Source organism: Numenius arquata, chromosome 5 (genome assembly GCF_964106895.1).
Source record: "Numenius arquata chromosome 5, bNumArq3.hap1.1, whole genome shotgun sequence".
Classification (NCBI taxonomy): Eukaryota; Metazoa; Chordata; class Aves; order Charadriiformes; family Scolopacidae; genus Numenius; species Numenius arquata.
In genome coordinates this window covers 26,584,172-26,606,232 of record NC_133580.1, presented here as the reverse complement: position 1 = coordinate 26,606,232, position 22,061 = coordinate 26,584,172, and the positions used below count along the sequence as shown (strand labels likewise).

Here is a 22,061-nt window from a genome sequence, read left to right as displayed (position 1 = left end):
GAGGCTGAGGGGGGACCTCATTGCCCTCTACAGCTCCCTGAAAGGAGGGTGTAGAGAGGTGGGTGTTGGCCTCTTCTCCCAAGGGAATAATGACAGGAGCAGAGGAAATGGTGTGAAGTTGGGGCAGGGGAGGTTTAGATTAGATATTAGGAAGAATGACTTTCCTGAGAGGGTGGTCAGGCACTGGAACAGCCTGCCCAGGGAGGTGGTGGAGTCGCCATCCCTGGAGGTATTTAAGAAACGTGTAGACATGGCACTTGAGGGCATGCTCTGGTGCCCGAGATTGTGGGGGTCTTCTGTGTGTGTGTGTGTGTGTGGTTGGACTCGGTGATCTCAGAGGTCCTTTCCTACCATGAAGATTCTGTGATTCTGTGAATTTTTCAAGTAGCAGGTTTACATGTTTAAACAATAGGAGCTGATGACTAAGAAGCTCTCCATGTAACTTTGAGCGACTTCTGGTATGTCTTCCCATCTAGCACTCCTTGAGAGCAGCGGTCATGGACGCGTAAAGTGTAAAGTCTGCTTTCTGCTAGGCAAGTGTCACATGTGCGATGGCAGGGAATATGTGAATGGTTAATACGCAGATGGAGAGAAAAGTTCATTAGTTGGGTGTGACACGTGTCAAAAAGATGCTTTAAACTTCTGGTTCATACCTGTTTGCAGTTCAGTTCCCCCACTTACGTTTTAGTTTATGCAAAATAATCCTTAGCTTCTCGCTGGAAAACCTCGTTTAATGAGTGAGGAAACTCACATTTAGTTCAGGTAATTAACTTTAGGGTATTCTGAGGCTGTGCGTTAACCAGGCTGTGCACCTTAGGGGCCAGAGTAGAGTGGCATTATAAGAAACAGCAGAAAACTGCAATCTAGTAGTAAAATGAGAAGCGTAGCCCAAAAGTTGTGGTGGTGTTCTTTTTTTTTTTAATTTTTTTTATTTTCCTAGTTGGACAAATTGAGGGGAATGTGCCAAACCACCAGAAAACATTACGTTCCTTCTTTTGGAAACTCAGCTTTTTAAACTCATTTCATTAGACCAGATTTCTGCCTGAGTACGGAGATTAATCAGATCCTCTCTATCCTCCATGTCTGTTATCCGTTATGTTTTTTGCTTGACTAGTAACTTCTGTCAGAAGGAATATACGTCTGTATGTATAAATGTCTCGGTTGTAAAATTGCCATCCAAATGAGGCTTGAGCCTTGGGTGGGGGGGAGTATCAGATGTATGGAAATGGTAAGATCCCGGGTCGTTATAACTGCTTCTGGTATTTAAAGGTTTTAATAGACACTGGGCCAAACGTTGTATTGAACTCACTGCCATTTTCTTCTGACGCTGGCTTCTGAAAATGAGCTCCAAATCCCCCCAAAACAGGCTGAGGCAGCGCAGGGATCTCTTCACCTTTTGCATTATCAAGGAAGTTGCTGTTAGAAAAGTTTGCCTGTACAAGTGGTAAGGGGGATTTTTGTTTGTTTTGGTAACTGAAATAAATAAATTTTAAAAAGCGGGTTTGAGGTTGAAAGAAATAGTTTGGGTTACTCTAGAACAGTTTTCATATTTATTTTTTTTTTCCCTCTCCTCTATTTTGCTTAAATTCTGGAAGAGCAGATGGTAAACACATTGTTTGGGAGGCTGTCAAAATCACTGTTTCCCCCTTTACTGATTTTTTTTTTTGTGTTTTTTTTTTTTTCTGTCCCCTCCTCTCCTTTCCTAACTTGATCCAAGTACCTGGATTGCTTTGGTTTCCTGATTATTTTTATTTCAAAACTGTGATTTATGGGAAGAAGTCATGTGGCTGTGGTTGGTGTCCTTCCACCCTCTGGTTGATGCAGGGTAGGAGGGAGGATGCCACGGGGCTGTCCCAGCGAGCAAGCATCCTGCCCTGAAGAAGAATTTGAACTTCAAGCCTGAGTAGCCATGCTGGCACAAACACTTAAAAACTTTTGCCTAAGAACTCTGTTTAAAACAGGATCCAGTGACCTGGCGGTGGTGGAAGAGAGCTGGGTAAAGCCGTTTTGCCTTCTGTTCTGTCTGGAGGTGGCATGTAGTGGGCACTGCTTATCCTTTGCTTTCCACCTAAACATGAGGAGGAATTTCTTCACTTTGAGAGTGGCAGAGCCCTGGAACAGGCTGCCCAGGGAGGTGGTGGAGTCTCCTTCTCTGGAGACATTCCAAACCCGCCTGGACACGTTCCTGTGCAACCTGCTCTGGGTGGACCTGCTTTGGCAGGGGGGTTGGACTAGATGATCTCCAGAGGTTCCTTCCAACCCCGTATCATTCTGTAATTCTGTGATCCTGTAGATCTCGAGCTGCTTGCCATGGCTCTGCTCTGCTGCTGGCACTGCTCCTCCATTGGGAAGAGTAGCCTTGCAGCGTTGTCAGGTTACTGCATTTTTTTTCACCTGCTGGAGAGTGGTTTGGATCATTGTCCCTTTCTTTGAGAAGGGACCAGGCTTCCCAAGTGCTGGTGGACTCTGCCACAATTGGTAGGTAATATAGGTTATAGATATACTTCTTGCCAATGCCAGCATTCAAAACAGAGCTGTTTTGCTCCTGCCAATGCTGAGGTCAGCATCACTTTACTATGAATAAGGTGACTTTTGGGTACTTCCTATTTTTGGGATCTTGTTCTTTGAGCAGGCAACCCCCTTTTTCTTTAAATGAAGGCTGAAACACCCCCAGCAAAAACAAAGACTCTGCTTTAATCATACGGCTCCAGAGCTGAAAATCTGAGCAATGCGGTGCATTGCACAACGTGTTGATAAAACAGCAATATTGGTGGCAGGCTTTGAAAGTAATTGAATTTGGGACTGGCGTGTCTGTAAGTGGTGTTTTGCAACAGGCAAGATAGTGACACAGTCAGCCTTATTTCACAGCTAGCACAGCCCTGCAAAACCTTCTGCAGTGCAGAAAAAAAAAAAACAAAACAGATGTGTAAGGGCTCTGCCTGGCTTTTGCTAGAGATTTAGCCTTACGTGACCTCCCTGAAGTCATTGAAGCTGCGCATAGGAGAGTCTGCTTCTTACTTGCTTTAACTTTGTAATATGATTGCCATCAGGCAGCTTAAAAGAAAAAAAAAAAATCACCCAACCCATTAAAAAAAACCCCAAAACAACAACAACAACAAAAAAAAAAACCCCAAAAACCCAAACAAAAAAAAACCCCAAAAAACCCAAACAAAAAAAAACCCCAAAACACCCAAACAAAAAAAACCCCCAAAACACCCAAACAAAAACAAAACCCCCAAAACACCCAAACAAAAACAAAACCCCCAAAACACCCAAACAAAAACAAACCCCCCCAAAACACCCAAACAAAAACAAACCCCCCCAAAACCCCAAACAACACCCCCCCCAAAACCCCAAACAACACCCCCCCCAAAAAAACCCAAACAAACCCAAACAAAAAAACCCAAACAAACCCAAACAAAAAAGGCCAAAACCCCCCCCAAACCCCAAAAAAACCCAAACAAACAACCCCCCCCAAAAAACCCAAACAAACAACCCCCCCCAAAAAACCCAAACAAACAAAACCCCCCCCAAAAACCCAAACAAACAAACCCCCCCCCAAAAACCCAAACAAACAAAACCCCCCCAAAAATCCAAACAAACAAAACCCCCCCAAAAATCCAAACAAACAAAACCCCCCCAAAAATCCAAACAAACAAAACCCCCCCAAAAACCCAAACAAACAAAACCCCCCCAAAAACCCAAACAAACAAACCCCCCCCCAAAACCCCCCCCAAAAAAACCAAACAAAAACAACCCAAACAAAAAAAACTCAAAAAAACCCCAAATCCTGATTTTTTGGGTTTTGTGGTGGGAGAGCAGCAAAGGCAGGGAAGGAGGAGGCTGGGAGATAAAGTTGAGTAGCGGGAGGGGACGTGTGTGGGAGCTGAGCTGGAGGCTATTGATTGGCAGCCAGGTCTTCACATCAGCTGCATAAAAGGAAATCGAAGAGACTGCACAAATATTAGCGGGGTGAAAGGCAGGATAAATAGCACAGAGCTGAACGCCGGGCTCGTCCGCCCATCTGGAAGGGCGGCAGGTCTCCCCTTCTGGCTTGGCGTAGGGGGTTGCATCGCCGCCACGCGCTCCTCTGCACCGGTGTGGTGCCACTGCTGGGTTTGACAGCAGGATTTGGGAGTAAAATTACCTGTAGGCAAAGTGTGGGGAGTATTGCAAATCTTCCACGCGTTGAAAGCCTGGGATCCGAGGTCTGTGCCAGGCTTGCCTTTCTCCAGAAGAAAAAAAGGAAAAAAAAAAAAAAAAAGGCGTGAAAATGCATAAATCCTTTTCCAATTTTACGTCTTTGTGCCAGCAGAATTAACATGCATACGCTGCAGAGCTCCGTGGGGTGGGGTCAAAAATGAAATGGGAGAGGATGAGGCTCCTTGTACCGGGGAAATAGGCAGTGGGAATAGAGGCACGTTGCACGGTCCTCGGAGGGAGGAGGAGTCCTGCTGGGAAGGTTCCAGGTAAGTCTTAGGAACCCCTTTGCTTAATGCTCCTAAGCTCCCTTCCCCTCCGAAGACAACTAGGATTCTGCTAAAAGCCTAGTTTCTCTTTCAGCAGTGCTAGGATGTGTGGAATTAGGAAAGAGGCTTGAACACTGGACATTAGGAAAAAGTTCTTCACAGAAGGAGTGGTCAGACACTGGAACAGGCTGCCCGGGGAGGTGGCTGAGTCACCATCCCTGGATGTGTTTAAGAGTCGTTTAGATGTGGTGTTGGGGGATATGGTGTAGGGAAGAACTTTGTAGAGTAGGGTTGATGGTTGGACTCGATGATCCCAAGGGTCATCACCCTTTTCCAACCCAATTGTGAATTGGTGTTCACAAAAAAGTGAACACCACCTTTGGTGGCTGCTGAAGAGAGTGAGTGAGTTCCTGAAGAGTGGTAGCAAGCATTCTCCTTGCAAAAGACCCCTCCAAAACCAAATAACAAAAAAAGCTCTGAAATTTTCATCCCTGCTGTCAGTATTTGTTTCTGGGGCAGCAGCCTTTCGCTGTGCTGTGGTAGCAAATTGCAATCCTGGAGATTAGAAACGAGCCCGAGCAGCAGACAGCTGGTGAATATGCTTTAAAATTGTCCGTTTAACCCAAGGCCGCGCCACTGAATGCTTTTTTAGCTCCTGTATTTTTAGGTAGATGTGTGATATCTTTGGCCTTTCCATAGGCAGACAACCCGCACAAACTGCACGCTTCCTATTGACGGAGCTGGGTGCAGTCCTGAGCTTCTGTTAACTTGCCAGCAGTCGTGTACTGGAAATTTCTGATTCAGAAATAGGTCTTCTATAAATGATTTAACATCAGGCCATTGAAATGCATTTGTGTTTTCCTTCGTAGGGCTAGAAAAGACGTAGAGAAAACGTTTAGCGCCAAATTAATGGTTGCATTTTTGTTTTAATCCTGCAGATGGGGTTGATTTATATCTCAAAAATATGTGCTGCAGAGAGGAATTACAATATTACAGAATTTTTTGGTTGTACTTAACGTTTTTTTTCATGCCAATTATTTTCAGTCTCTTTAATGTGGTGAGTTTTCTTTTTCGTTATCCAGGAGGCGGTGCATTTCATCCTCTAGTTTGTATTCCTTTGTTGGTTGAAATACTTGTCTGTGATCTGTAGCGACTGGGAAGCCGGGACCATGCAGGAGGTGCGGGGGCTCTCTCTCTCTCCCCCCCATCCCCTTCTCGTGGAGGGGGATGTAAAAGCAGAAGGGCGGCAGGCTGCCCGCGGTCTCTGGGGGGAGGCAGAGCCGGCTGAAGGGAAAGAAATGGTGCACTTGTACATGCAGATAGGAGAGAAGAAGATGAGATTAAATGGCAGAGCAGAGATTTTGCACAATAGTGGCTGGTCTGATAAAATCTGGTTGGCTTTCCCTTGAGGATTATACAGAGATAAGCAGCCTTCGCTCGTTAGCACCTCCCTTTCCTCTTGCTCTCTGATGGTTGCTTTAGGTTTGATGGCAGGTGGTGATGGCAGGGCTTGTTCTGATCTGGGATGCAGTGCTGGAAATTCGGCACATCCTGAAGCCTGAGATGTTAGGTGACAGGTCGCTGTTGTATTTATGCTTGGACCTTCCTCCTCTTGGTGTGCAGTCCTCTCAGTGCCTGAAAGCAACCATTAGAATCACTGCATTTAGTTTTTGAACAGATCATAGAATCATTCAGGTTGGAAAAGACCCTTGGGATCATCGAGTCCAACCATCAACCCTACTCTACAAAGTTCTCCCCTACACCATATCCCCCAACACCACATCTAAACGGCTCTTAAACACATCCAGGGATGGTGACTCAGCCACCTCCCTGGGCAGCCCATTCCAGTGTCTGACCACTCCTTCTGTGAAGAATTTCTTCCTAATGTTCAGTCTAAACCTACCCTGCTGGAGCTTGAAGCCATTCCCTCTCGTTCTGCCATTAATTACCTGTGCGAAGAGACCAGCACCAACCTCTCTACAGTGTCCTTTCAAGTAGTTGTAGAGAGTGATGAGGTCTCCCCTCAGCCTCCTCTTCCTCAAACTAAACAGTCCCAGCTCCCTCAATCGTTCTTCGTACGATTTATTCTCCAGGCCCTTCACCAGCTTCGTTGCCCTCCTCTGCACCCGCTCCAGCACCTCGATACCTCTCTTGCTTATGCTCATTCCCACTAATCCAGCTCCTGGAGCAGCAATAGAGATGAGCTTAATTTTGTAACTCTGGGGAGCATCGTGGGTGGGTCTCCGATAACTGCTCTGCCAAGCATTAAAAAAGAGAAGTGATGGTTTTTTTTTCAATATGCCTTCAAGTTAGATCGTTAGGTCACTAATGATGTTACTTCAACGTCACAGTCGCTGCAAATGTCAGTTCTCTGAAAGGAATACACACAGTGTGTACCCCATGACCATCCACACACATCCCCACCTGCTCAAACCGGTCTGAGCAATTTCCAGCCCTCAGATGCTTTTCGCCACCTCCTGCTGGAGGTTAGCACTTCAGCCAGCGGGCACGGAGCTGCGTGTGATTGTTCGTGGGATCCACTGACCTTCAACCAGAAAAAATGCAAAGGTTTGGGGTCATTAGGGTCTTTCCTGGGCTATACTGGGATGTGCTGACCTGTCCCCCGGGTTGATTCGGCAGGGACCTCAGCCCGTGTCGGGGGCAGTGGAGCGCTGCACTCCCTCTCCGTCCAACGGAAGATCACTACTGTGATAAAGATAAGACTTTGCACTTATATAGTGTCATGTTAAACGAATCCACTTGGAAGCGTGTACGTGCGGTACATTTAGCACTTCACCATTCTTCAGCTCCTGTGGTTCTTTTCTGCTTTTTAATTTCATGTATCTAAACCCACCTTATTTACGGGAACACGGAGAAGCTAGCTGCAGATCGGTGCTGCCTTGCGTGCTTTTCCTGTCTGTTTCCTCAATGGCTCTGCTCTTCGTAATTGTTAATTGCCTCTCTTCAAAATCAGGCATGAATCCTGTACAGGTCTGCCTAACTTCTGCTGCAGGCATATCTCCAGCTGTCTCGGTGGCACTACCAGGAAGGGCAAAGGGACAAGCACATGTTAATCACGGTAGAGTCATTGCCTCTTCAAGCCCAGGGAACATAGAAAAAGGTTTAGAAATGAAAATACTGCTGGCATGACAAAAATGTCCTCAGGTTAGGTTCCTTGCTGGGAAGACTGGTGGCATGTATGAACTCTGTGCATAGCGGGGGACACGTCTTGCTGAAATTGCAGAAGTCCCCGTGTTCACGTCCCAAGTCAGAAAGGAGAGGAAATGCTTTTCTGGTGGGCCCCTCACTACAAGAAGGACATGGAGCTGCTGGAGCGTGTCCAGAGGAGAGCCACCAAGCTGGTGAGGGGTCTGGAGAACAAGTCACACGAGGAGAGGATGAGGGAACTGGGCATGTTCAGTTTGGAGAAGGGGAGGCTGAGGGGGGACCTCATTGCCCTCTACAGCTCCCTGAAAGGAGGGTGTAGAGAGGTGGGTGTTGGCCTCCTCTCCCAAGGGAATAATGACAGGAGCAGAGGAAATGGTGTGAAGTTGGGGCAGGGGAGGTTTAGATTAGATATTAGGAAGAATGACTTTCCTGAGAGGGTGGTCAGGCACTGGAACAGCCTGCCCAGGGAGGTGGTGGAGTCGCCATCCCTGGAGGTATTCAAGAAACGTGTAGACGTGGCACTTGAGGGCATGCTCTAGTGCCCGAGATTGTGGGGGTCTTCTGTGTGTGTGTGTGGTTGGACTCGGTGATCTCAGAGGTCCTTTCCAACCATGACGATTCTGTGATTCTGTATCTATAACTTATTTTGGACTGTAGTATCAGGTGATGTTTTCATGCTAGTTGTTGCTGCCATTTTAATTTAAAATCTAAGAATGGCATTTCCCTTAAAAACAAACAAAAAAAAAACCAAAAACAAAACCAACTTCATTGTTGTGTTGGCTCTGAAGGTGTTCCTTGTCAGCTCTGCAGTAATGGCATCTGGGTTGAGAAGGCTCTTGACTTCATCTTGGGCTGTATTTTCAATGAAATAAATTGGCCTTAGGAGATAGGCAGCTTGGAATATAGCTGTTACCTTGTACCGGAGCACCTTTAAATGAAGCTCGGTGCGTTTGCTTTGTGCTGCATCCTCAGCTGTGACTGGACGTGGGGGCAACGCTGAGCAGAGCACGGAAGAGGCTTTGGGAGTCACCCTTGGAGATGAGCAGGTCAAAAGTAGAAGGGAACAAAACTGAAATCATCCCTGTTTCTGTCCGAGTTCTTTGCTATACTTCTGTATGAGTTAATCTAATCTCTTAATGTGACGCTACAGCTCTCAAAAGCAGAGAGGAAGCATTAATGTTGTGTCTCTGTTGTAGGCACTGCGGTGGTGCTACCGACTGGTGTGCTGGATCAGGAAAAAGCATTTCTTCCAAGTGATGCACTTCAGAGTGTGGCCAAAATAAAATGAAAACGACACAGTTGCTACAATTCCCACAAACAGCCGCAAGAAGCTATCTGGAGCTCAGCTTAAAAGCCTGTGTAGCACACAAATAGCCCAAGATTTGGAGATCCCTGTAACCTTTATTGGAAGTACCTTCTCTTTGCATGAGCAGGAACTCCTCTGACTAACACGCTTTGGGAGAGCAAAGGCTCATTTATTTCATATATCACTCTCCTGATTTTCTGGCAGGCTGTTTGGTGGGGGGGAATAGCTTGGAGAAATGTGGTTTTGTCCTCTTTACATTGGGCAGCGATTTGAGGATGTGGTAGAAAGGAGCCTGGGGGAGCCGTGACAGACTGACTGTAAATAGCTTTTTTTTTTTTTTTTTTTTTCCTATGTGGATTCATTGGAAAAGGCCAACTCATGGTTGGCCTTTGTTTTGTTTTTGCTTTTATTTTGTTCCCTAACAAAGTACTAGTGGACAAACTCAGCAGTATGTTTTCCCGCTTCTGAAATGTGTGAAACAAAAGGTTTTAACTAGCATCCTTTAATATTTCTCAAGGGACTCTTATCTGACCTTGTCAGAAATGTATTAAGCCTCCAGTAGGGAAAAATTTGCCATTTAAAACATTTTTTTTTTTTCCCCTAGAAGTCCTCGTGAACCTCTGAAGCCCAAGGTGCTCTTAGATAGGAAAGCTGTGATTTTTGCAGGAGCTGTGACTTTCTAAAAAAGTAATACTTTTCCTTTTTATACAGTGGGAAGAGATTGGTGAGGTGGATGAAAACTATGCTCCGATACATACATACCAAGTATGCAAGGTAATGGAACAGAATCAGAACAACTGGCTTCTGACCAGCTGGATCTCTAATGAAGGGGCGTCCCGCATCTTCATTGAGCTCAAATTCACCCTGAGGGACTGTAACAGCCTTCCAGGAGGACTTGGGACTTGCAAAGAGACTTTTAACATGTATTACTTTGAATCAGATGATGAGGATGGGAGGAACATCAAAGAAAACCAGTACATCAAGATCGATACCATCGCTGCTGATGAGAGCTTCACAGAGTTAGACCTCGGTGACAGAGTTATGAAGCTAAACACAGAGGTGAGAGATGTTGGACCCCTAACGAAAAAGGGATTTTACCTCGCTTTTCAGGATGTGGGTGCTTGCATCGCCCTGGTCTCCGTGCGTGTGTACTACAAGAAATGCCCATCGGTGATCCGCAACCTGGCCCGCTTTCCGGACACCATCACTGGAGCAGATTCCTCGCAGCTGCTGGAAGTGTCGGGCGTCTGTGTCAACCACTCGGTGACCGATGAGGCACCGAAGATGCACTGCAGTGCTGAGGGGGAATGGCTGGTGCCCATTGGGAAGTGCTTGTGCAAGGCAGGGTATGAGGAGAAGAACAACACCTGCCAAGGTAAGGGTCTGCAGGGTAAGGGTGCTGTGCTGAGGCTGCCGAGGTGATGTGCGATCTTGGCTTTCTTCTCTTCCCTGTCCTTCGTGTCTGGTTGAGTTGACAATGGTGGGTTGGGTTCTCGCTTCCACTGAGATCCCTTGGAGCATGAAGAGAGAGGCCTTGGCTGGGTCCGATGGGACTTGATGCCTATGTATGGGTCCTTCTGGTGCTTACAGGGCTGTAGACAAGGAGAATCTGGCATGCCAGTGTTACCTTTGGAGCATAGTACTGTTGGGTCCATGAGGCAACTGCAGTCTTATGTGATATTTAAAGCTTTATGCTGCTTTTTTTTTTCCTCAATAATAGGGGTTTCCTTACGAATTTTAGACGCTTGGTTTCTTTTTTCTGGACTGTACCGGGGAATGTTTGAAGTTAATCTCCCTATGCAAGGTACATTTTGGTTTTGTACTTAAAGGAGTATGTTTTTCTCTCTTTATCGCTCTAACCAAGTGGGGTGGGAATTGGATGTGGTGCAAGTTGATTGATTTTCCTCTCTGGTAAATAGTTTTAATACAAAGCTGCTCAGCTGTGTAGAGTTAAACCCAAAGGCCCAGTGATAAAAATGCTTCCATATGTGCTCAAGTTTTCACATGGGTGGCTAGCTGAGGTTCTTGAGTTGCTGGTCAGCATAGATCTCCGGAATCATCATGGGCCTTGTGCAAGAGATCTAGGGTATCTGAAGCTCAAGACCTAAGAAAGAATACTTTAAAGTGCAACATACTCTAAGAATGTATAATCTCTTTTTGTGGTTTGCTATATTACATACTTGTTTATAAAATTGCCCTTCCATTCTAAATATGTAGCAGGTTGCTTAAAACCTATTTGGACATGAAAGAGAAGGGGAAAGAAAAAAATATTTCCATGTAGTTTGCTTTTTGAAAAAGTACTATATGTTGGTCGCCAGTCTCATCTTAATTGCCTTGTACTTGCAGCCACTTAGTAGTAGATAACCTGTGGGGAAGGGAGAGGGATTCTGCTTCAACCGAAGTCGGTGTTGCATTTTCTCTTCATCTCCTTCCAGACGCTCGTTATTGGTGTTTGTAGCGTTGGTGCAAAGGATAGATCAGTGCGTACCCAAAGCAAACTGTGGCCTTGATCCTGTAGTCCTTGGTCACATGCTGTGCCCCTGAAGATTACATTGTTCAAGTCTCTTGACCTGGAGAGAAAATATAGGTATGTTTGTTCTTGGAGAAACCTCTTGTAAACAGCATGTGGAGTGTGCTTTTTGACTAGGATAGCCTCCTTTTTCTGCAGATGTAGTCAATACAGCAAAGTCTGTCTTTGGTTTTGCTTTTCCTCTGCCAATAAAGATCCGTCTCCCGTTTAGGGGGGCAGAAGAGTCAGACTTGATGTTTGATACTGCGCAAGAGGAGCTAAGATCAACATTCGCCGAAGCTGAGGAATTCTAGACTCTCATGGATAAGGGATGTGGGTCAGGTAGATCAGCAAGGATCTGTTTCATTGTGGCTACAAATACCATGTCCCAAAAGAATATACACTGGTTGGGTGCTATGTCTAGACACTGATTTCAGTCACCTGTAAGAATTTTTGGAGGAAAGAGGTGCATCCATTAATAGCCTTTCAAATCCTGCCCTCGCACACTGCATGAGCAGCACAAGATATCTCAAAGCACTCTTAAAGAGTGCTCAAAAACAAACAAAAAAGCAAAACACAAAAAAAACCCCAAACCAAAAAAAAAAAAGGACTGGTTTAAACTAGAAACATGAGATTGTTTTGGAGGAGCCTACTCTGTCTGTGGAGCAGTTGGATCTCTGGTAGTGTTGAGATAGCAATCTGGGATGTACCTTCAGAAGACCTTTGGGATTTAAGGTTCTGCTTTCCATTTTGGGATGTGGGTTGTTGTTTTTTTTTTTAAATTTATTTTTCTTAGTCAGTTGAGAGGCCAGCATCTCGCCCCGCAATGTATGACTGTGTTGGGTAGGACTGTGATCGTAGTTTGGAAGTGCAAAGATGCTTTGTGGCCATGTACCCTTGCCGTTCTGTCATAAGGCATACCCACATAAACGTCTCTTACGTTTCACCTACACCCTTGGGAGGAGTTTATCGCTTTAATTCCTCTAGAGCTGTTAAAGCCCATAATTCTTGTTTGTAGGAAAGCCCCAAATTCTATCACCAAATCAATGGGATATTGGGATTGGAGTGCCTATGGCAAAGTCTATTTGAGGGCCCCATTTGGATGTCCTGTGTTTAACCCAGGTCATCGTACCGAGTGTTTCCTGCTGGTTGGCTCAGAGATGCTCAGTCAATAGGAGACATCCAGCCTTAGGCCATTCAGGAGATGTGTGTTCAGCGTGTGTGGAGTCCATGCTGATATCCTGTGTGAGTAAAATGCTTTTCTGGTTTGGATATTGTTATATTCGCAAGGATGAGATTTATTTTTTTTTTTTTTTCTAGGACAGTAACGTTAAACTTTGCAGCCCCTAAAGTAACACCAAGAAAGGTCCCGTGTGCTTGTAGATGCTTTTTCTTTTTTCTTCCCCTCCTCCTCACCCCCAGCCTGACCTGGGATTAGGAAATGCACTCCGTGCTCCTGGCTGGCATAATGATGGTCCTGGTGCTCTGCGATTGTAGCTTTGACAAACACCTAGATAATTTCTGACCTTTGGTGTGTAAATCACTTGGGGGTGTCTTGCAAGTGGTGTCCCCCCTTGCTTTCACTGTGGTGGAAGCAGGTTATTAGTGACCGCGCTTGGGGAAACGTTTTCAACCCAGAAGAGCCTGGCTTTGTTTATTAAAATTTCTCCTGCAAAGATGACATTTTCCAAGCTCTGGTGTCACTTCTGGACAGAGCAGACTACACTCTCTTATTAGAAGTGATGTAAATCCCAGTCACCCCCACAAACATATGGGAACTATTGAAATCCCTTCTGCCTACAAATCATTAATTGGCAACGATGTTCTGAATTCATCATCTTGTCAGCAGGGTTCCTGTTTGAAGAAGGCAGTGACAGTAACAGCTGAGCAATTTCTCTCACTGGGGACACTGAGGCTGTAAATATGACATGGCCTAATCTCCTTTATATAACGTGCTCGCTCTCTCAATTACTAGAAGCAGCTAGGTAGTAGTTACTGTAAAGAACTCAAACTACTTGGATTTTTACACCTCCTTTGGCAACACGGCCCATTTATCAGCAACTGCTGGGGGACAGCTAGAGGTAAATTGCGACTGTTTTGGGACGTGTTTATAAAGGACCGGTGCTAAGGTTCGTTATTCATCAGAATAAATTGCTGTACCAGTTAATAAGAGAAATGAAAGGGGTTGCTCTGTGAATTTCTAAGCTGGGTTCCAGAGACGTGATTTGGTGCCTCTAAAGGACCGATGATTATTGTCTTTGCCTCGTTTCAGCCAGTGCTGTCTGAACGGGTCCTCGAGAAAATGTCGTTGAGCATTTTCATTAGTTGGAAAATGCCGAGTTTCAAGTCTCCTAATGATGGTCTCCTCCTTAGCAGGCAGTACTCAACCCAAGTTGAGGGCCAGATCCTAAAATGCTGTAAAACTTAAGGTAGAGCCACTGAAGTCTCTCTGTCTTTGCCCATTTAGGGTTTTGGTCCAAAATATTCTTACCTGCCCCAGTCTATGCATCCCTCCTTCCTCCACTGAAAGAGGTGAGTTTTATTGTAACTTCAATTTTCGTTGCTTACTGTATATAGCAGGGCTCACCGTTGGGGGTTGCAGAGGAAATGAATAAAGTCGCTGTGAGAAGGGCACCTTCTGGCACTTCTCTTTTTATTCATCCTCACCTTCAGCCCAATATGTTCTCAGTGAGGAGGCTCTGGAGCCCATGCTACTGGAAGGTGGTGGTGGTGGGGTGTTGACAAGCTAATGAGACCCAAACACACTTGCAGTGGTGGGGTCCTGCCTAGTGACCAGGGAGCTGCAAAGTGGTAGCTGTGGATGTAATTGATTTGCAGAGCCTGTTTTTTTTTTTTTTCAGCTGCTTTTAGAGCTGAATCACAAATTAATTAAATATTTGAGTTATTTTTTTTTTTAAGAAAAAAAAGAGAGGGAAAAAAAAAATCACTGAATGAGAGCCAAGCTGAAAAAGCGAGTAATGAGTTCAGGAGGTCGCAAGGTGCTCCTCTCCAAGAATCGGTGCATGCTGCTACTTGAAGAGACGTCAGAAAGAGTACAGCTGGTTTCAGCCAGCTACAAGGTATGGACAGGATTACAGATGTTAGATGTGGAGAAAATAATGGAGGAAAAGTCGGTGAAATCTTTCTTCGCCCATGCCGCTTTTTGAGGAAGAACTTTGAAACCGAGGGCTGGAGGGGAGGACAGGTTGGGGCATGCTTTCTGGTTTTCAGCTCTAGAATGTTCAGTCCTTCTGCTGTCTCATATATTGATGTTTGTTTATTCTTCCCTTAATCGACTTTGCTGAACATACCTCGATCCATTTGCAAAACAATATTTACTTTTGCTGATTGTTCATTACTTGGGTTGCAATTCAGCTGAGCTTTTGCCAAGAGAGATGAGAATTTCTTACGGAAACCAAAAGTCTTTTTTTTGCAGAAAAAAAAACTTTTGCAGCATTCGCAGGTCATTTATTCTGGATATAATTAAAACTAATTGGCGTAGGTAGCTAGCGTATGTAGATCAGAAGCTTACCTGCTGAATCGGTTCTCGGGTGATTGTTGTTGTTGGCTGATAGGGGGTAGAAGCAGAGTTGCTCCTCTTCCTCTAAGAGTGGTGCAATCAAGGCAGATGATTTAAGGCACCTTCCCAGAGTTGGGATTTGCCCCGCTGTTGGTCAGCTATTGGAAGGATATTTGGAGGCAATTGGATTTTTTGGAGCTGTGCAGGAGCAGGCAGGCAGAGGTAGTGACCCTCGGCTGGTGGGTGGCAGGAGGCACCCGCTGTGGAGGGTTGGGAGGCAATAGGGCTTGCAAAGGTGGTGATGGCAGAGCCACGCTCGGTGACTGTCACGTTTCTGTGTCTGCACAGCAGCCATCCCAGAGGCCTGACTTGTGAATGAAACACGTAGCTGATATCACAATAAAAAAACCCTGTGTTTTTAGCGAACTCACTGTGTGTGGTTTCCTCGGGTGATGCGGTGCTGCTGCTCAGCCGTCGCCTTCCCTGTCCCCTTGCCCCTAGGAAATGGAAACGTGCTGCTTCTGCACAGGTAACCTTATTTTGGAGCTTGGGCTTTTGCTCCAAAGCAGCTGGCGTTTCTGGTTTTGCATCTGATGTAGGTGCAGGAGCAGGGCAATTTTTCTTCAACCCCCTCCACAGCTTGGTTGCGTGCCTCTCCGCCTCAGGCCGGCTGAATTCTCACTCCAAACTCCTTCTTAGGGATGCTGAAAAGACAGTGTACTGCTAAACCCTGCTGTCTTGTGAGACACTTCCCACCTGGCACCCAGGTGAATAAGGCAAGCATGCTTTTACCCTTGTGGTAGAGTGGAAAGCAAGCAAAGTCCAGGGATAAAAAAAAAAAATTTAAAAATACCTTTTTAATTGTTCTACTGAGAGGTGATTACGTGGCAAGAAAAACATTGATGGAGATGTTCAGTATATGGAGAATGCTGAATTTGGAAATACAGTTGCCCCTCCAGGGAGTTCTTTGCCCATCATTCATACTTCTCCTGCATTTTTCTGATTAAAACCAAATTGGCTGGGAGTATAGCATGGTAGGTGTTTATATAATTATAAGCTGAAGTGCCTAGTTAATTTTAATTAGGCACAAAACCAGCCAGTGTCAGAATAGCTGAATTTTTGGCCACACAGTGTGTATTATCTTTTCATATGTAAAGAAAATCACTTGAATGCTACATTTCAGCAAAAGGAAGGAGAGGAAATTGGTTTTATTCTGTTGAGAGGTGCATGCATGTATATATTTAGGTGTTTTGTTCTGCAGCTGAAATAATTAACAAGAGCAGGGAAGTGTTTTCCACAGAGCAAAACGGTGTTGCAACAGGATTGATTAAATATTTCTCTCTTCTTTGTTTTATTTTCATAGAATCATAGAATCGTTCAGGTTGGAAAAGACCCTTGGGATCATCGAGTCCAACCATCAATCCTACTCTACAAAGTTCATTTGCACGTGTATTTGCCTTCATTATAGGAGGCACAGGATCTTCAGTATAGGAGGCACAAAATTGGGCTTTGCTAATGAGTCGTGACCTTCTGCACTACCTCGCGTGCTTGTAACCCCAGTGACTCTGAAGATCTTCCCTCATTCTGCAGCAGTGCTTTTAGGCCATTACTTTGACCAGCTTAACCTTGCTGATCTTTGTAGCGTGGCTGCTGGGCAGTCACCTTCCAGAAGGACAGTTGAGGAGTCCTTTATTTCCCCCCCCCTCCAAAGTATAGATTGAGCAGTGCAAATAAAAATAAGGTTTGGAAATGGCTCTGAAAGTGTAAACCGTGAAGGTTGTGTTTGCTCCTTAGCCATGATATATTTTGGGGCAGATCTTAAGGTATGCTTTTTAGTCTGGTCCTAGATAACTAACTGATATTTACTTGAATATTGACTTTGTTTGGGTTTAGCATTCTTGAAAATAGGGTATCCATTGGTAGCTTAGGGAATTTGTTAAATTATGGGATAGGAGAGGTGTTGCAGGAGAAAAGGAGTGTTAGTTATGGTGCTTTTAGGTTCCTTTGATTGCCACCTTCGACTTTGAATTGCTTGGAAACAGCTTGTTTATTAATTGTGATTTTTAGCAGCAATTAAGAACCCTGGAGAAATTCTAAGGATAAGGTACATGAATGCTGGTTGGCAATGCGGTGAATTTAATTGCCTTGATTTAAGATATGGCTGTCCCCAGCTGCTTACCGTATCCCATTGCTGGAAGCTGCTGCTGGCCCTGCAGAACTGGATAGCGTGCCCGTGAGCTCATGTGAGCAATGGAGGACTTGTCCTGATACCCCCCGGCCCTAGGGCAAATAAGAGGTGGACACTATACCTGGATGATGATCTTTAGCAGAAAGCTGCCTGCAACCTCTTGAACTGCCAAGGGTCTGCCGGAGCTCGTTTGTCACAACCCTCATTCCACCTAATTTATATAGGGTATTAAAATGAAGCTGCACTATTGTGTTTTGTTTGCAGTTCGGGTTTTCAGTTTTGTGTTTCTCATTTAGAAACGCTTAGCGGTAGTTAATGATGTGTTGACATTTCAATAATCTTTTCTCTCTGCATGCTTTACATCCTGACCATTTTAACTTGCTTTCGGTTAACGTTGAGGTTGAAATCCACGCTCTGCAGGAGGAGGCTACAATTGTGCCTTCAATGAACAGATTTGCAGCTTACTTTTTATTTCATTTCTTTAGTTGGATAAACTTGTATCCCATAGAAGGGAAGTGTTCAGTAGACTGGAATAAGAGCAAAGAGACTGCAACACAGATGTCTGCAGTAAGAGGTGAATCTGCTCTTCGTGTAAACGGAGATGCATGTTTATTTTGCTGAAAACCTGCTCGTTTTCTATCACTGAAGAAGTTAATCCTGTATAGACACGATGGTATCCATGAACATCACATGGTTAAGGTTGTATTGGGCATGGAACTGATGTGCTTCCATTTTTTTTTCTATTTCCCTCAGGGGAGCTGTGAGGTTGTTAATACTGGAATGAACTTGAAGAGTGAGGCTAGGTGTTACAGAAACCCCAAAGCGTATTCCCAAAAACACATTAAAGGGAAAAAAAAAAAAAAAAAAAAGGACGATAAAAGAGACAGTGCCAAGCTTGTGGATGTCCCTTATTGCTTTCATATACCTGTCTTATCTTTATAAATATATGTCCTAAAAAAAGCAGCTGAAGTTTGAAGAATTGTGATTTAAGATGACAACTCTTCTCACTGTAAATGGCAGTCAGTCAAGTTAAGGCCAAGGAAATATTTTACCCCCATCTGAAAATCCAAGCTCTAAGAGCTGCAGCTCAGTGGCATTATCAGGTCAAATCCACTGGCTGGGGGGGTTAAACAAGAGTGTCCCTGCCTGCATGCCTCCCTGTGCTGCCTGAGGTTACGTTCCTGGAAGCAGGGTGGGTGGGAGACGGTATGTGGCAGCAGAGCATCTTCATCTTCAGCCTGGCATCCTTGCGCAGCCCACTGTGGTGGTGGTGGTGGTGGTGTGCTCAGCTCCCATGGCACGTTTGTGTGGCACAGGAGGCAGCACTGGCTTGGGAAGCGACCCGTTCTTGCGGTGGGACTTGGTGGTGTATCCCGAGTCAAGTCCTCGTGGTAGGCTTTGAGTGGCTTGTGAATAGTTTCGCTGTCGATTCCGATGTGACTGTTTCAGTGCGAGGAAAGAAATAGTTAATACAGACTATTAAAAACATTTCTAGGTCATACAAAGGGCTTTTCTCTGTTGAATCTTGAAGGATCTACTTTATGAAGGAGGTCAGAGTCGCTATTCCCCATTTAACAAATGGCAGCCTTGGGCCAGAGGCTGAGTTGTTCAGTGCCAGCCAGAGGCTAGAGCTTGAAGCAGGGCTCTGGGTGCAAGTGCTGTACTTGATCCCATGTGCTCTTTTTATGGCCTTAGACTAACCTAAAACCCTTGTAAGGTTATTCATCTCCAGGTGGATTCATTGGGAAGTCACAAGAAACTTAGCATTCCTCTAGAGCTGGAATTTGAACAGAAGTTGTCTTTGCAAAAGTCTTGCTTTTGTACCTCAATTAGATGTTTTCCTTAAAAAAAAAAAAAACCCAAACAAACAAACAAAAACCACAAACCAACATTTGGCCTGGAGGTGTGTTTTCTGAGCAGGATTCTCATGTCACCTGGAGCCTCAGCCTAGTGTGGAAGCTCTGCTTGAGGAGTCTATCTCTGCCTGAAGGTCCCTTTCACAGCCCAAGCCTTGGTGTTAGTGAGTACCAGACCCTCTGGGTGTAGCTAAAAAAGCATACCCTGCCCCAGCAGGCGCTCCAGTTCCCCTGCACACGTGTGACTGGTATTGCTTGAATAAAGCAAGCCTGCTAGGGAGCCAACATGATCTTTATTGAACTTGTGGTTAGCATCCACTGAGTGAAATGGCTGCCCCCTGCGTGGTCATAAGGGTGGTTTTGCTGTGGTACCGATTCCCCAAATAATGCATTGGGGGTGTTACACCAAGTTTGGACAGTCTGTCATCCCATTGCAACGGTCACATAGTGTCACGGGTGTTGCCTTTGAAAGCTGCCTGGGATAGGAAGCTTTTTAATTGCTGCAAAGCCAAAGGAAAAGCTGCTCCCTGCGAGCGTGGGGGCTGTGCTAATTTGGTATTCAGCGGGAGCAGCCAGTGGGTTGCAGCTTCCCAGCTCCGAGCTGCTTTGCAGATAACCAGCATCCCAGCCGGTGACACCGCAGCCATCCCATCCGGGACCGTGGACTTCATTACTGTCAGAGCTCTGCACGGCTTCGCGAAGCGCCAGTGATGATGGGATCTCGGGACAGGAGCCAGTACTTTATTAGTATAAATCCAAGGCAATTGGGCACGTTAATTACTGGAAGAAATCCACAGCAGGGAGGAAAGGGTTCAGGATGACGGGGAGGTGCCACGGTTAATTACCAAGGTCCACGAATGCCAAGTGACCCTGTGCTGGTGAGATTTCCTGCGTTGCAATGGTTGACTCGCAGCAGATTGAGTATTATCTTTCCAGGAAGAAACCCCTAGAAGGAAGTGTCTGCAGAGGGAATTTGAGGTGAAAATGGCTAAAGGCTCACAGAGTACTGTGGTAAGAACAGTCATGAGACCCCCCCCCAGCACCGAGTCAGCAGTTGCTCATATATAAATGTACGTGTAAGTGTGTTGGTAAAGGGTAAGCGTACCCCTTGTGATGGGATTTTACTCTTCCTGTCCTACCTGGTTTTGCCTGATGAGCACTTGATGCTCTTTCAGTGCTAGAGCAGGTGATTGGCAGGAGACTCATCCTGGAAGTGAAATGCATGGAAATAACTACAAACCTCTGCAGAAAACGGCAGGTGTCTGTCTTGCAAAGTAATCTTTTCCTCTCTGCCTATCCACAGTCCTCAGTTAGGCTCAGATGAAAGCTTTTCTCCCCTTCCTGTGCACAAGGCTGGCACGTATTATTTATTTATTTGTAAAGCCTTTCTTTTTTTTTTTTTAGGAGAACTTTTACATTATTTTTCTTTGCTCTCGCAGTTCAAGCATGATTTAATGTGTCAAAGCTAGTTTGCTCTAGCTGGCCTTGATTGCCTCGCATACTTCCAGTAAAACAAGGCAGTCGTCCTTCCAGGCGTGCTGCTGCCCAGACAAATGAAGTGTCACGGCAGCAGGGACCTGCTCTTGTGTTGTGACAGCGGCAGCATCCTCCGACAGGGCTGGCAGCGGGAAATTTAGAGGGGGATAACGCCTCCAGGCACGGCTTGGGTCAGAGCAGTGGGGGGCCGTGCAGAGATCAGGCTTATGCTCAAGAGACTTGATGGATCGTTCACGTGCAAAGGCATTTTGGTCCAGAACGAGGGTCTTAACCGAGTACCGGAGAGAAAGAAGCCGTCCTCTGCTGCCCTGTGCTGGTGAGCCTGGCAGAAATAGCCCAAGGAGCCCTTGCTGCAGGGTTGTGCTCCCAGACCAGTACGTCTGGGTGCAGGTTTCCTCGCAGGGCGATCTTGTGCCTTCTGCAGTCGGTGGGGATTTTATCATTGATTTTGGTGGGATGGAGGTGATAATCCTTTATGAAATATCCTTAACGGCTAAATGATTTCCTGGCCTAGATCTTTATTGTGTCGCACTGTCTGCCAGCAGAGCACAGCCTACAGGATAGAAATTTAGTTCGTGATAATTGATGTAACTCAGATCAAACCTTAGAAAGTGGTCTGATACTGATCTCCTCCAAGCCTCCCAAACATCAGGGAGTTTCTGGCTCTCTGTGGTTGTCTTTTTCTCATCTCATGCAGGGGGACACAAGCTAAAGTTCATCCATGTGTTTCTGCACTGTGCTTTCTCATCCAGCCAGTTGAGGGAGGTCATCCTGTCCCTCTACTCTGCCCTGGTGAGGCCCCATCTGGACCACTGTGTCCAGTTCTGGGCTCCCCAGTTCAAGAAGGTCAGGGAACTGCTGGAGAGGGTGCAGCAGAGGGCTACAAAGATGATGAGGGGCCTGGAGCATCTCTCTTATGAGGAGAGGCTGAGGGACTTGGGTCTTTTTAGTCTAGAGAAGAGAAGACTGAGGGGGGATTTGCTCAATGCTTATAAATACTTAAAGGGAGGGTGTCAGGAGGATGGGGCCGGTCTTTTTTCAGTGGTGCCCAGGGATAGGACAGGAGGAAATGGGCACAAACTTGAATATAAGAAGTTCCACCTAAATGTGAGGAGGAACTTCTTTCCTTTGAGGGTGGCAGAGCCCTGGAAGAGGCTGCCTAGGGAGGTGGTGGAGTCTCCTTCTCTGGAGACATTCCAAACCCACCTGGACACGTTCCTGTGCAACCTGCTCTGTGTGGACCTGCTTTGGCAGGGGGGTTGGACTAGATGATCTCCAGAGGTCCCTTCCAACCTCATATCACTCTGATTCTGTGAGTAGGGAAGAAGTTTTGAGTCACTCTTATTAGAGTTTAAAATGGCATGTCAGCCCTTCAAGCCTGCTTGCAGGACTTAGCGTGTCTTAGGAAGCCCTCCCTACCCTGCTGCTGCAGTGTCGTGTGCTCAGGTGACTCTTGCTCTGCCCTTGGCATCCCCGTTGTTGATGTCTTTGGGCTCTCACCTCCTGGATGCGTTGATAACATTACTCAGCAGTCTGGTCAGACATCTC

At 45.8% G+C, this 22,061-nt stretch overlaps 1 protein-coding gene across 9 annotated transcripts in view; it reads left to right on the top strand.

The window, feature by feature from the left end:
* The window catches only part of EPHA5 (EPH receptor A5), a 213,816-nt gene that overhangs the window by 23,219 nt on the left and 168,536 nt on the right, over window positions 1–22,061 (top strand). For all 9 annotated transcript variants that reach the window (XM_074148361.1, XM_074148360.1, XM_074148363.1 and 6 more), the window contains one exon: window positions 9,655–10,318. In XM_074148361.1, coding sequence (XP_074004462.1) covers window positions 9,655–10,318 — 664 coding nt within the window. Of the gene's footprint in view, window positions 1–9,654; window positions 10,319–22,061 lie in introns of those variants that run through there.